The 13,201-nt window shown below is 43.2% G+C and overlaps 3 protein-coding genes and 1 non-coding gene across 4 annotated transcripts; 1 reads left to right on the top strand and 3 right to left on the bottom strand.

The window, feature by feature from the left end:
- Positions 1–43: 43 nt before the first annotated feature.
- Trnas-gcu (transfer RNA serine (anticodon GCU)) lies at positions 44–125 on the bottom strand. The gene has a single exon. It is a non-coding gene; the product is annotated as a tRNA-Ser (tRNA).
- LOC135348742 (uncharacterized) lies at positions 50–3,498 on the bottom strand. Its single transcript, XM_064547042.1, has 16 exons — positions 3,273–3,498; positions 2,996–3,139; positions 2,862–2,906; positions 2,713–2,787; positions 2,295–2,603; positions 2,118–2,229; positions 1,980–2,047; positions 1,798–1,914; positions 1,676–1,736; positions 1,328–1,617; positions 1,186–1,283; positions 989–1,132; positions 812–904; positions 450–590; positions 301–395; positions 50–240 (listed from the first exon to the last, which is right to left on the bottom strand). Exons 1-16 carry the CDS (start codon positions 3,462–3,464, stop codon positions 188–190), a joined length of 2,037 nt encoding a protein of 678 aa, XP_064403112.1. The 5' UTR covers positions 3,465–3,498; the 3' UTR covers positions 50–187.
- Positions 3,499–3,609: 111 nt separating this feature from the next.
- Positions 3,610–10,383, bottom strand: LOC135348736 (TOG array regulator of axonemal microtubules protein 1-like). The gene is made up of 12 exons (XM_064547036.1): positions 8,940–10,383; positions 8,235–8,652; positions 7,855–8,183; positions 7,484–7,659; positions 6,504–7,344; positions 6,220–6,306; positions 5,884–6,032; positions 5,486–5,771; positions 4,920–5,255; positions 4,572–4,788; positions 4,189–4,275; positions 3,610–3,985 (listed from the first exon to the last, which is right to left on the bottom strand). Exons 1-12 carry the CDS (start codon positions 10,116–10,118, stop codon positions 3,735–3,737), a joined length of 4,356 nt encoding a protein of 1,451 aa, XP_064403106.1. The 5' UTR covers positions 10,119–10,383; the 3' UTR covers positions 3,610–3,734.
- On the top strand, positions 7,523–13,193 carry LOC135348744 (ribosome biogenesis protein NOP53-like). The gene is made up of 11 exons (XM_064547045.1): positions 7,523–7,664; positions 10,383–10,582; positions 11,010–11,368; positions 11,473–11,540; positions 11,601–11,696; positions 11,990–12,253; positions 12,341–12,396; positions 12,456–12,575; positions 12,634–12,700; positions 12,880–13,004; positions 13,061–13,193. Exons 2-11 carry the CDS (start codon positions 10,455–10,457, stop codon positions 13,110–13,112), a joined length of 1,335 nt encoding a protein of 444 aa, XP_064403115.1. The 5' UTR covers positions 7,523–7,664; positions 10,383–10,454; the 3' UTR covers positions 13,113–13,193.
- The last annotated feature ends 8 nt before the right edge of the window (positions 13,194–13,201 follow it).

Genomic DNA, 13,201 nt, shown 5'->3' with positions numbered 1-13,201 from the left:
TAATAATAAATCATCATTAACTCAAAAAAAGAAAAGAAAAATACGACGAGGATGGGATTCGAACCCACGCGTGCAGAGCACAATGGATTAGCAGTCCATCGCCTTAACCACTCGGCCACCTCGTCTACACACAACGGAAATAAAATTTCTACAATAATAACTCTAGCTAGGTATATAGACTACACAGTTATTGTTCTTCTGGCTTGGTAAAATCTTTCCTTGTGGTAGACATTAAATAATCTGCATGAAAAATAGTCAATAGTTGCTGGTAGAGATAAAATGCATAACAGCACAACTTACTGCCTTGAGATTCTAAGTGGAAAAAATGTGTCGACTGAACAGGCACACTTTTCTTTTTATTGAGCTGCAGCATCAACTGCTGCATGTGATTCATTCTACAGACGAATGAAACAACTTATGAACATACAATTTTTAGCATAATAACATACCTTTGGGCCTCAGGGTGTTTAAAATCTTTCCTAGTTGTTGTGGTGATTGCGTGATCGAGAGAGCCCTGAGGAGGGTGTTGGCGTGAGAGACACAATGCAAAGTCATGGTAGTCAATCTGACCAGTCCCATTCTTGTCACAGCTGTAGGGAAATTGCATTGATCAGTTGATGGGAGTACTGAGCAAGTGGGGAATGCATTATGCATGGGAAATGGTATGAGGAGGTCGAATGCTAACAGGGGATATGCAAGTGCAGCATTTTCCATTGGACATTCGAGTGGGTTTTCGTAATTATGCGTTTGCCAATGTGGAACAAATTGTCAATCGGATTGAGGTAAATAGCGTGTACAATCATAGTTTTACCTGGTAATGATGGCGTTTAGGTCAGTTTCGTCCACGCCTACCCCCATCTCCTTGCAGACCTGCTTCACCTCCTCTCGGCTGACAGAGCCAGACCTGTGGTAGTAACAAATAGTTAACTATTTCAGTGGGGAAAGATAGGCATTGGATAAAGGTAGTCAAACATAAAACAGTACGTACAAGTCCTTGTCGTACTCCAGGAATGCTTTACGCAGATTGACGTTGAGTGGGTCCCTGGGATTCATGTTCTTGAGATAGTTCCTTTGCTGTAGGATACCCTGCAATCTCTCCACACTCTCCGTGCCCTCCTCCATACCATCAACACTGCATGCCAATAACAATTGGTCACTCAGTATAGCAACAATTCTCAGACTTACTTGTGCTCGATAACAGAGTAGCCTTTAGTGGGAATATTGCATATGCCAGCTGCAGGCAGGTTTGGATTAACAGGCGGCCTGCTACTAAACTCTTCCATCTGGAAAAAATAATAATTACTGACAATGATTATGAAACACAAACCTTTTCACTTTGATCAACAGTGCCATCAAATCCGAGCACAAAGTGTGTGTTCTTGTTATCAGAGATTCTTGTGGTCCTCTCTCCAAATGACGACACCCTCTTACTCATACACTCCTCAGGTCCAGACAGGGGGGTTGTGAAATTCCCTTGTACCTCCGAACAGTAAGCCCCCACTGGGGGGTGCAACAGAGCTCGATTGCTCTCCAGATGGTGGTAGTTCTTAGGGGTACGATCGATAGGCGTTGCGGGCTTTGTGCCCACGGGAGGGGCACCATATGACATGGTCATTACTGCATGATACGGTGAGGATAGAGTACAGTCAAAGGGGTTTTGTTGTATAGAACGAACCTGATTTGATTTTATCCTGGCTATCTGTTTTCAGCTCAACTGCCAACTCTGACTGCCTCTCCTACAAGCGGGAAGTGCGGAAGTATACATGCCCATGCACAGTACTCTTTCAAAAGTCTCACTTTGTTTGCCCTGAGGCTGGTCAGTCTCTGTTTCTCCTTCGTTAAGATATCATGTTTGACAAAATCCCTTCGACTGGTTGTCACACCACTCGCCACTACTGGAAACTCGTGCATCACCTGCAGGAATCACCAACTCACTATAATGATACATTCACCAAAGAAGAAAATTCAGTCCAGCATACCTTTGATGAAGAAGGGGGATGGGCTGGCAGCATTTTCCTGCTGGTTTTCACTTCCTCGCTGCTGAAATCTGAGTACATATATATAATTATAGGCAGTACATAACATTGCAACTATGTATGAGCTAGTATGCACCTCACCTCGGTTGTAGATGGATGAGGATGGCTCCAGGCTGTCCCCAAACTGGAAGTGTGTGGAGGTCTGGTAATTTCTTCCTGTGAACTCTCCTTCAGAATTAGCCTCATCGATGTCCTGAAATTGAGTTATTGAAAGATATCTACAACATTCAAAGTATATGATTAGAATTAGGCACGAACCTCTTTTTTGTTGGTTGACGTCAAGAAATCTCTTCTCTGCACGGACATAAATCTCTCTCTCTCCTCCTCACGACTACTGACAATATCCTCTGCTCTGAACACACTTGATTTCCCGTTCCCATCCCCACTGACACTAGATGCTTTCCCTAGCGTCCCGTGAGCAGCAAAGGAACTACCTGTAACAGATTCCAGATATGGAGGGTCACTTCCTAGCTCAAAATGGGTGCGCTTCTGGAAGAGAGTTGTCTTTTGTCTTCGTCCAACTTTTTTACCGTCTTTGATTAATCGTGACGACCACTCACCATAACACTGTAATATAAAGATGATTTATATTATCATGCATGCATGTATGTACATGTATGTATGTATGTATGTATGTATGTATGTTCACCAGCTCAGATGGAAACGAGTGTTTTACCTTGTCTCCATCAAAGTCAGCGTTGTAAAGGGACTGTCCAACTGTCCTATTGTCCTGGTACCTGGCTGCCATATCCTGCATAGAGATATTAGCATTGTCAATCATTATATACGCATGCACAGTTAGTTTAGGTTTAGACAATGACTTACTGGAATATTGGTAACGTTGAATCCACTGGGAAGGTGCTGTTTATACTGCACGAGAGAAACAATAATTTTAACTAACAGTCAGTTAGATTAATAAGGTGAGCAAAATGATTGCTGGTCAAAAAATCCCATCGAACCTTGGTGAGGGGCTTTGGTCCAAAGTCCTCTTTGAGTACAGAGGAGTGTGGTATGAGGGGGTTGTCAGAACCAAATTGAAGGTGAGAGGCATTCTGAGCATTCGGATCCCAACTAGACCGCACCAACTTGCTACCTGAATGGGCCTGCAGCGAACAAATTTAATTATAAGTTCGGCTGTCTGTGGAAGGTCAAAGGCAGGTCACTGCACCAGCCACTAGAATTATGTTGTGCAGTGTGCATATATACATAGACTAAACAGAAGGAGTATAATTATACCCTGAATGATTTAGAGGAGACTGTAGCAAAGGCATCACTGGAGTCATACTCATCAATCCCAGCTCCCCTCAAAACATTTAATTTGATATGGTCCTCTTGCTGCAGTCTCTTAGCAGTCTCTCTCCCGACAGACCTGTGTGGACCGTACAGTTCCTCTCTCCTCTGAGCCACTTGCATCTTGTCAGCCTGCATGCATTTGTAATTGAGTTACCAAGCAACTAGATTTACTAGACAACGCCCCCTTACCCTCGATTATACCCTCGGCGTATTACATAGGTATGTCTCATTACTAAGCCGCACCTCAGTGAGAGAGGCCAAATATGCTACACAATAAGAAATGGCATGTCCAATTATTTTGACGGTATAATTATATTGCATGAATGAAAGGTGCACAAATCATTAAGTTACACAAAATGGGGATTAAAAACATTGATCGGTAGCAGACACATAAAGTAGTGTGGTCTATGCATCATCTGTTCTCAGTGATAAAATCAAATCGTCCCATTTTCTTTGAGCCTCTGGTGTGAGATGTGAAGCATTGTCTGTGAGAGTTTTTAGGCCCATTGTAGAGATGAGGGCCGCACAAAGAGTCATGGCAGCAGTCCGAGTGTCTCCAGTCAGAGGAGCCTTAGCTGAGACCAAGTGCCACAATATAGGAACCACTTGTCGGGTCACTAGCTGCGGTTTCTGGGCATAAATGTACATCGTCAAATCTGGGAATAAAGAAAGCGAAAAACAATTAGTATCACAGCAAGTGCTTCATTTTATTCCATAAATGTAGCAGTCAAGGAATCTAAATGTGACAGTTTTTTGCCCCTTCCAAAACTTTGATCTGAGCATAAAAATTATACCAAGACTAGTGATAGGACTTATTGTCTAAAGCTACAGAATAATTATCGTAATTGCTATAACATACCTGCTAGTTTGCTGATCATAATGGGTCTCACTCGAGCATTTCCAAACTGCCCACTTTTGGCTACAGGTTGGATGAGATGGGCCGGATCTGTAGGGCATAAGACAAAGCAATCAACACTATAAATGCATTCTATATCCCACAATACCACACAAACACAGTTTGCCCCCTACCGGTAACTGTACAGTAGGTTGCATGCAGTGTAAAAACCAAATGTAAACATAAACAGTGTGTAAATAGGTAGTCATGGTTGGCTAAATTTCAACCTGAGATCCTCTTGTACTTGCAAAAGATATGAATAATTATCGTTATCACTAAATACTTATAGTTTTGCTGTCTGGCTGTAGCAAGTACATTGTAATCTCTACTGTACAGTGATCCCTCACCAATGCATTGTATGAGAAGGTCCAAGGCGGTCATAGCGCTGGAATGAATGGTAGCATTGCGAGAGGCTAGGTTGGGCACAAGAGCAGTGACTATATTGGTGGCCACAGGGGTCAGAGTGTCACAGAGAAGGGGTACTATGTTTGAGAATGCTTCCAGAGCTCGCAGGTTCACTTTACTGTTCCTATCAGTCAGTCGAGGGCAGAATAAGTCAAATACCTGAGACAGAGAGAGAGAGAGAAAGAAAAAAATATAATTATCTCGGGGGATAATTGATCCAAAAGAAATCACACATTTCAACAGCACACCATGTGATAGACCTACATGTACCTAATAACCATAAAACGTACCTTTAATAAATGTGGACCCAGTGCTTTTGGGTAGTTGTTGACAAAGCTCTCCAGCTCTGCTACTGCCTCAAACCTCTCGCTCCAGTTACTAGACTTCATTTTCTCGAGTAGGCCATCAGGTAGGGGCACATCCATTGTCACGGGCTCTGGAGGTGGATTGCTATTACTCGACAAGTATTTGCGTGCCTTCTTAGAGGATATGTCTTTAGTAGGGGTTGGCTCAGGGTCAGCCTGGTGGTGATGTTGTAGAGGCTTAATACTGGAGCCTCGCACGGTGCTCAAAGTAGAGTGCCTGGTCTTGGCAGATTGGTTCTCAGCGGGTGGATCACCAAGACCCTGTTTGTGGAGGGAGGTAAATGTATTAATAATGATAATTATGTAGATTACCAATAATTATAAATCTCCATACAGAGCATAATAATATACATGACATAAATTGACACAAAAATTGGATTTCAAAGCTGGCTCTCAAAGTGCTACACACCAACCACTGCCCCACCACCTACACTGATATAACTCTTGTTCTACAGTTGATACATTGTACAATGCTAAGAGAGTCCCCTCACCTTTGCTCTAAGGTTCTCCACCACCTCCTTGGACCTGGTCAACAGAGAGGCAGTCAATACGCGACTGGATATCCTCTCAAAGTCAGCCAGAGGCCACAACTGATGCAGACACCTCTTGCCAAAATACCGAACCTCCACTGCGTTGTCAATGGCCAGCTGAACAATGGCGGGAAGAGTGCGATCGATGAGATCTTTTGAAGAGTGGAGGAATTTCGATGGACCCTGTGCCTCTAGGATCAAGCATATGTGCTTGCCTGTGGTTTTGCGCACTTGAATGTTGCGATGGCTGTAGGGAAAGAGAGACAAGCACAAGTCATACGATAATTTAGAAAACGGAAATGGATAGAAAACAAATTTTAGCAATTTTCTGCGTACAATTCTCTGCTGGTGTGACTTACGCTAGTCCCCCATTGACGAGGGCTATGAGACACTTGTGATGACTGACATTGACTACCATCTCACACAGTGCCTTCTCTACGTCCTCTAGTATAAAAGCATTCGACTCTGTTCCCTTGTGTAGTAGGACCTTCACAATACCGTCCAGATCCTAAGAAGAATGGGTAAAGTACATACACATTATAAAGGGGAAAGGGGAGTCCAAATAAGCTAGCTGTTGTACAAGTATAACTTTATTAGCACACACAAAAAGGCAACGGCATTCCAAGCATAATTATTGTTATGAAAGGGACACAAAATAAGAAACGCATGAGTTTATCAGTGCTGAAGTTAGGTACCTTCTCCATGGCAGGTCCCACGGTGGCAAACAGATCTCCAAAACAGACAAGTGCAGCACGGGCCACAGATGATCGCAAGTTCTTTACCTGTACAATAAGTGTATAATATATAAAATTATGTAAATTTCAGTGATGATGTACATGTATGCGCTACATACATAATAATACGTACAAGCTAGGGCATAAATTCACACTAGTCAGTTTATAGAGCTCTACAATTAAGGGCACAGTATACACCCACACACCCCACACACACCCACACACACACCCACACACACACTCACCTCTCTCTCCACTGCCAACACAATGGTGTGCAATCGAGGCAGCAACACATCCGAGTGATACACAGCCAATCGCCGTATTCCCACCAACCCTTCGACCTTAGCACTCCAGTCCTCTACCTCCATTCCCTGTAGTGACTCCCTGAGCCCAGCCTCTGGTGAGCTGAAAGGTTGGAGCTCCTGGAAAGAATCATCTGGGGAGCCATTTTGAGAGGTCTCTAATTTCTGTCTCTCGTCGTACAAGTCAACTTGCCGTTTCAAGGGAGGAGAGGGTTTCTTGTGCTTACTGCGTTTTCTCTCTGGTGTTGCAGAGCTGGGTTCACTCGTAGTGGGAGCTATAGGAGGTTTCTTTGCTGAGGAGTAGCCGGCAGATTGTGACTTGATTACTAGCTCGACTGGTTTCGCATGTCTATGACTTGTATTACCGCTAACTTCCATATCAATCATATCCGTACCACGGCCACTAGTTCTGACCTCACTGTCTTTTCGCGATTTTCTTTTCCCAAAATTTGCTCTGCTAGTATCAGAGACAATACTTGGCTCTTCTATAGACATGACCTTTGACCCCTCGGCTAGTAAGCGCTCCCGATCTTTCTGAGAGTGGCTGGATTTGAACGATTTTGGAGGGGTAGTCAATTTCTTGGCAGCGTAAGCGGCTGCATATGTTTTATCAGGCCCACCGCCTGGGTTGTACGTTTTGCTGAGGTTTATAGTAGGGTCAGCATTGTCCACGGGTAGCCATCGCGATGGAGTCGTGAAGGTAGCGTTGAGACTAGAAGGGAAGGAATTTTGGGTGTGTGGTTTGGGTCTTTTTGGCTTCTTAGTAGGAGCAGACGAGGTGGATCTGACGAGAAAGGAAAAATACAAACTTTTAAAAAACAAAGCTGTTATAGAAAACTGTTCTGATTCATGGTCAAATGTTTGGAGCTTACGGAATGTTAATTTTAGTGTACACACACACAGTGATCTTAATTATAACTCACATTTCTCCTTGATTAGAGGGTCGTCCCCTTGCCAGCTCTTGATTAGAGGGGTGACCTCTCGTTTCCCCACTGGACTGTCTGGAGCACTCGGGAGAGTTAGAGGCAGAGGTAGCTGCTGATAAGAGCTGAGCTTTTCTAGAGGCAGCCTCCTTTCGAATGTGTTTGAGCTTGTCAACCTGTTGTGAGTGATTTACATACATTACATTATTGCTAGTTAGCAAATTGACGAGTGTAAAATGCTGGTAATATTAAAGCGTGTGAAAAAAAGTTAGCAGCTTTGAGAAAAGAATACACACATCTCCAAACCTAGACTCACTATTCTCACAAAAATTAATACATACACAAAAGAAGGCAGCAGGGATTAAAGTCACCTCACTGCTGGCTTCCCTGGCTCCCTCCAGATCCCCCCTCCCTGCACACAGTGAGGATAGACTCGATGAGAGAGAGCTATTCAAGATGGTTATATCCTCAGGGATTGTGGTGAAGTACTCCTCCTCCCAGCTTGTGTCTGCCCAGCCTGTTGGCATGGACCCAGTCTCAGAACCACCATTGCCTGAAGAGAGAAACTCTTTCTCCAGTTGTGTGGGGCTGTCCCTGTGTGCTGTGCTCTGATTGGATGGTGGCTTCATTGAGTTGAGTGGATTTCTTACGCGAGGTTTAGACAGTGGACGAGAAACGCTGGTTTTCACATAGTTATGAGCTGCAAGGAAAAAATAATTATAAAAAACCATAATTGACTAAGTTGCTTTACCTCCTGTAATTTTGGATGTGTCTGCTGTGATCTGATTGGTTCCTCTCATCAGTGCCCCGCCCCCTCCAGGTCGAGGCCATGTAACAGACATGGATGCATTTGGTTGCATAATGGAAGTATGCTCATCACCAACGCTTGCATGTCGAGAGGTAAACAGAGGGGGGCCCCTATCATTAGCACTGGATAACGAGCTCCCATTCCCCCAGTGACCTCCTGTATTTGGTGGAGGTTGTACGGCAGCGAGTGGCTTTTGTGTAGACGAAACTTTCACCATGTACATGTCTGAGTAATTTTTCTTCCGCTGGATAGGTAGCTTTGAAGGTGACACAGGGGGTGGACTGAAGGGGAGATGTTTGGGGGATTGCGGATTTGGAAGAGGGGCCAATTCTTTCACTGGCATCGTCAGGTGATTGCGGACCTACGGTAACATGTGTGTATGACCATATAAGGTAAAGTTTAAGTGTATTTATGAAAGCACATTTACAGCCCATAGAAGATGACACTCAACATAACGTATGAATGTGTTATGGTACTGTCATTCATAGCATTCCTAAGGCTCCAGTACAGATCAACTGATGTGGTAAGCGAATACAAAGTCATAAGTCTAACTTAACGAGAGTATATCAAGAGACAAATAAATACACTTAATTAGCAAGAATTTCAAATATACACTTAGGGGTCCAAATAAACACACGGCTCACTCACCAATTCTTCTCCCTCCATCTCCCAGGGTAGTCTCTTCCCCGCACTTCTATACGGTCTGGAACTAGAGGCAACTCCATTGCTCAGTGACCCTTTCCTCTGTATCGGCTGGGACAGTGTGCCATCTTTGACCTCACTCACGTCTCCACTAGAAGGGGATTTCCCACCACCACCAGCCAAGATCCATTGCACATCGTCACCGGATACGGCAACGGCTTTGTTGTTTGAGATCGAAATAGAATATTCCACATTTCCATTCTCGTTCAGTTTAGGCACTCCACTAGTTCCGCGGGCCAGTCTGGTTTGAAAAGCCACCATTAGAGTGAGCCCATTCTGAGTGCTGTACTTGCACTTGTGGCTATCACGTTGCGATACAATCTCGGTAACTGTTCCCTTCACAGCAGAAGGCTCAATACTGCAGATCAGGGCAACTATTTCGAAGGAGGCTTGCCTTACTCTTGATTTGCTATCACCCATGGTAGGAATTGCTTCTTTGAGAATTGAAGACAGATCGAATTCGGATTTCGGAAATGTCAAAAGTGATACTGTGATAAAATTGAGAGATTCTTCTCGCACTTTAGACAGTTTATGATACAGCCCAAACTTGATGACTTCGTTAACGACAGGTTGTGGTCTTAGCGCGACCATTAGCTCCTTGAGAACTTGCAGACCGGCCTGCTTGAGGACAAACTTACTTGATCCCACTTTGCTCATAATACTCTGAACAAGAGATGGGAAAAACGGTCTAATACTATTTCCGAATTTAGCCACGATACAAGCAATGAGCTCCAATCCAAGCTGTGTCACTTTAAAGTGATTGTCGTTCAGAGTAGAAGTAGCCAATTCCAGAATACCATCAAGATGAGGTTCCAACGAATAATCACTTGGTAATCCATTGATGATGGATTGCATTTTGGTTACTCCTGACGTCCGATTTTTCCAATCGTTTGCGTCTCGTAGTAGATTGATGACATACTTTGGGAAAGGCCCTAAAATCTTGTCCTCTGTGCTGAATGCACTTCGATTGACTTCTTCTCTTGCATAATCTACAGGCTCCACCACTGAAGACTGCATCCTCTGCCAGTTGTTGCTGCTAGCTTCTAATGAATCACTTAGAAAGGAATTGCCTGGGCCTGGGGTAGTCATATCATTCACTCTTCCAGATTTTGACGCATAGACCATGGAGACAGTTAGTTAGCACAGCGTGCTCAATGAAGCGTTATTTCAGGGCCTTTGTTGTCTTGGATACCAAAGCTCAGTTCAGTTACAGAAAGCTCCTTTCATCTTCTTTTTGCTGGCTGTTAGATCAAACTCGGCGAATATCTTGGACTGATAATAATTATACACTTAGGCTAGGCCTAGTAGAACTTTGTTGTTTTACAGCTTTGCTTTCTTTTTAATTAATAATAATTATTATTATTTATTTTTATTGCACTTTTTTTACAGATCCACCACCACGCCCCCCTATTTTCAATCTTTGCCACGTGGTCAAGAAGAGAAGAAGCTATTGTCGAGAAGATGTCAAAGGAACAAGGCCCAAAGAGAAGAAAAACTAGTAAAAAGAATAAGGCAAGCTGGAGAAAGAACACAGATGTGAAGGATGTACAGGATTTTCTGGCTGAGAGAAGTAGGGAGCAAGTGACAGGGTGAGAAAACATGCAATAATAATTATTATAGCTAGCCCCTCCTAACAACTGTAGGGCCTAGGGCTTATTATAAATCAATGGCTCGGGACTCTTTCAGTCGCCATAACTTGAGTTCGGTGGGTTCAATTTTCTGAACCCTTAGAAAGAGACCTTCCAAATGGTACAATCAAAGTTTATATTTGGGAGACGACAGAATTTGCCAATTTCGGCCCAATACCATGGATTATAGCCCATGGTCCAAAGGCGAAAAATGCAAAATTATATCCTCAACCAAATTTTGGATTGAAACACATCATTTTAAAGGTCTCTTTCTAAGCTTTCAGAACATCATAACAATTTTAAAATTGGATCAGTATAATTACGGTTGTTGAAAGATGTTCAGCTTGTTAACATGGGGTCTCATAATTATATTAAACTCTCCACTTAGAGTGCCTGCTGCTGAGAAGTCAAATGAACAGCTTTTCTTTGAGGAGAGACTTGCCAAAGACACTGATAATGCGTTTACTGTTAAGAAATCAAAGAAACCTCTACGATCAGAGCTATCGCTTCACCCCAACTCAGCCGTCCCTGGCTTTCCCCCTCAGAAAAGAAAGAAGGGTAATAAATCTAGCATGATTGTCACCAGCGGCTTGACCGATTCCTCTGGTGATGATGAGGGCTATGATAAGAGTGCCTCGTATCAAACCTTACACACTCAACAATCGAAGAAGCTGGCTAAGTGGGTGAGAGAGAACCCTCCCAAATCAACCGTTATTCTTGCTCGCAAGGACTTGTGGAGTCAGGACGGTGAGGCATCCTCTGTTTGTATTATTGTTGTTGTTTTTAGTCTGTATATAATGTCAAAAGTAGAAGACCGAGTATCTACCGGGTGTGTTAATGTCTTTGTTCAGGAGCTGCTTCTCTTGTGGGTATACCAGACGATCATTACCAGAAAGTAACCGGCAAGAAGCCTGTAAATGTAAGACTTAATTGTGTGATATGAGCAATCTCACTCACTCATAACTATCTCCTCACACAGAGACCGGCATCGCTTGGTACGAGGCCATCTGCCCTGCCAAGTGTGGAACTGCCACATGCTGGAATGTCTTATAACCCCACCTTTGAAGATCATCAGGTGATCACCACCACTGTGGGCTGCCCTATGCTCGTACAATTATCCTATGCTCTACAACAGTTGATCACTGCAACCATTCTGTACTGTATAAAAAAGCTTGCCTCTCAATATATTATTTGATATTAATTTTGTCAAGAAAACGTTGCTAGAAGCTTATTATAGAAGCTAGTTAGTTGTTATTATAATTATTGCAACTACACACAGAGCTTTTACTGTATGCCTCCTGCAGCTACGCCCTGAGGCATAATAACCAGCCGCTAATATTATGTTATATTTACCCCCCTCCACTGTAGGAGCTGCTGGGTATGGCAGTTGAGATAGAGAAGGGGAGAGAGATAGCGGCAGAGAAACTGGAGAAGAAAGTTCAGTTGGCAGAACTCACTTTCTCACAACGAGAGAAGGTGTGGATGGATGAGATGACAGAGGGACTACTGAGTGATGGCGGTGGAAGCCATGGCAGTGACAGTGACGAGGACGTCATCTTGAAACGGCCAGTACGAGCCGAGAACAGAAAGACCAAGAAACAGCGAAGGAAAGAAAAAATGAGAAGAGAAATGGTAAGTGGCTTGTCTGTAATTTTAGTCGACCCTAGATTATAATAATTTATGGATTGACCAATTTTAAGTTTATCTCTCTGTTCTTAGGTGAAGCTAAAGTTATCAGAAAAAGCCCAAAAAATGAAAATGGATGAAGTATTCAGGTAAAATATTAGTGTACTGTGTAACACTATCAGACTGTATAGGTACAACCATCTCACAGGTTGCGTTCCATTAAGAAGGAGATAAGTAGTGAAGAAGTGGCTGCACTAGAGAAGACGAAAAGACGACTAGAGGATGAGAAAATGGCACCCTACCAAACACAGAGGCTGGGAAAGCACAGGTGATGACTATTGCAGTAGCAGGGAGGGGGTCATGTGACGTGTGGGTTTGAACTGCAGGTTTGAGGAGGTAGATATCGAATGTAAATTGAGCACTGAACTGACTGGATCGTTGAGAAATATGAAGGTGGGTTGGTTTAGGCTGAATTGTAGTTTAATTGCAGTATAATTATAATTGTAGACAAGCTAGTATGCATGTATGTACTTCAATGTTCTTATTGGAAGGTCCTATGTAAATATGTATTCTGTAATTTTCTATATACAATGGTGCAATCCCCCCTCTCTCCCCCCCACCCACGTTTATAGCCTGAGGGTAGTCTAGCACTGGATCGATACAAGAGCCTACAGAAGCGCAACATCATTGAACCTCGAGAGTTAATGAAAAGACGCAGAAAGTACAGGCTTCTCGTGAAGGAAAAGAGATCGTGCAAGTAAGTACAAATGTTGTATGAAATAGAACGGTGTTTTAGTCGTTTTTTCCTTACAGGTTACCAGAGGAATTGCCAAAGCCCTTTAAAAGCTTCAAACGCTCAGCATAGCAAAAGTAGAATTATTGTTAGAATTTGTTTGTGCTTTTATCGTTAAAACAATTTGCTGCATACTATTTTTTTGTTGAACAATTGACAAC

Source organism: Halichondria panicea, chromosome 15 (genome assembly GCF_963675165.1).
Source record: "Halichondria panicea chromosome 15, odHalPani1.1, whole genome shotgun sequence".
NCBI lineage: Eukaryota > Metazoa > Porifera > Demospongiae > Suberitida > Halichondriidae > Halichondria > Halichondria panicea.
Note: the sequence above shows the minus strand (reverse complement) of the source record. Positions and strands in the feature narration are given on the sequence as shown.

Excerpts from the sequence above, each read along its gene's own strand:
- LOC135348742 (XM_064547042.1), bottom strand. The coding sequence starts at position 3,464 with ATGCAGGCTGACAAGATGCAAGTGGCTCAGAGGAGAGAGGAACTGTAC. Across the intron at positions 1,737-1,797 it reads CCAGCCTCAGGGCAAACAAA|GAGAGGCAGTCAGAGTTGGC; the intron begins GTGAGACTTTTG and ends TCCCGCTTGTAG. Across the intron at positions 591-811 it reads CTAAACGCCATCATTACCAG|CTGTGACAAGAATGGGACTG; the intron begins GTAAAACTATGA and ends ATTTCCCTACAG.
- LOC135348736 (XM_064547036.1), bottom strand. The coding sequence starts at position 10,118 with ATGGTCTATGCGTCAAAATCTGGAAGAGTGAATGATATGACTACCCCA. Across the intron at positions 8,653-8,939 it reads AGATGGAGGGAGAAGAATTG|GTCCGCAATCACCTGACGAT; the intron begins GTGAGTGAGCCG and ends ATGTTACCGTAG. Across the intron at positions 7,345-7,483 it reads CCCTCTAATCAAGGAGAAAT|ATCCACCTCGTCTGCTCCTA; the intron begins GTGAGTTATAAT and ends CTTTCTCGTCAG.
- LOC135348744 (XM_064547045.1), top strand. The coding sequence starts at position 10,455 with ATGTCAAAGGAACAAGGCCCAAAGAGAAGAAAAACTAGTAAAAAGAAT. Across the intron at positions 11,541-11,600 it reads CCGGCAAGAAGCCTGTAAAT|AGACCGGCATCGCTTGGTAC; the intron begins GTAAGACTTAAT and ends CTCCTCACACAG. Across the intron at positions 12,397-12,455 it reads AAAATGGATGAAGTATTCAG|GTTGCGTTCCATTAAGAAGG; the intron begins GTAAAATATTAG and ends ACCATCTCACAG.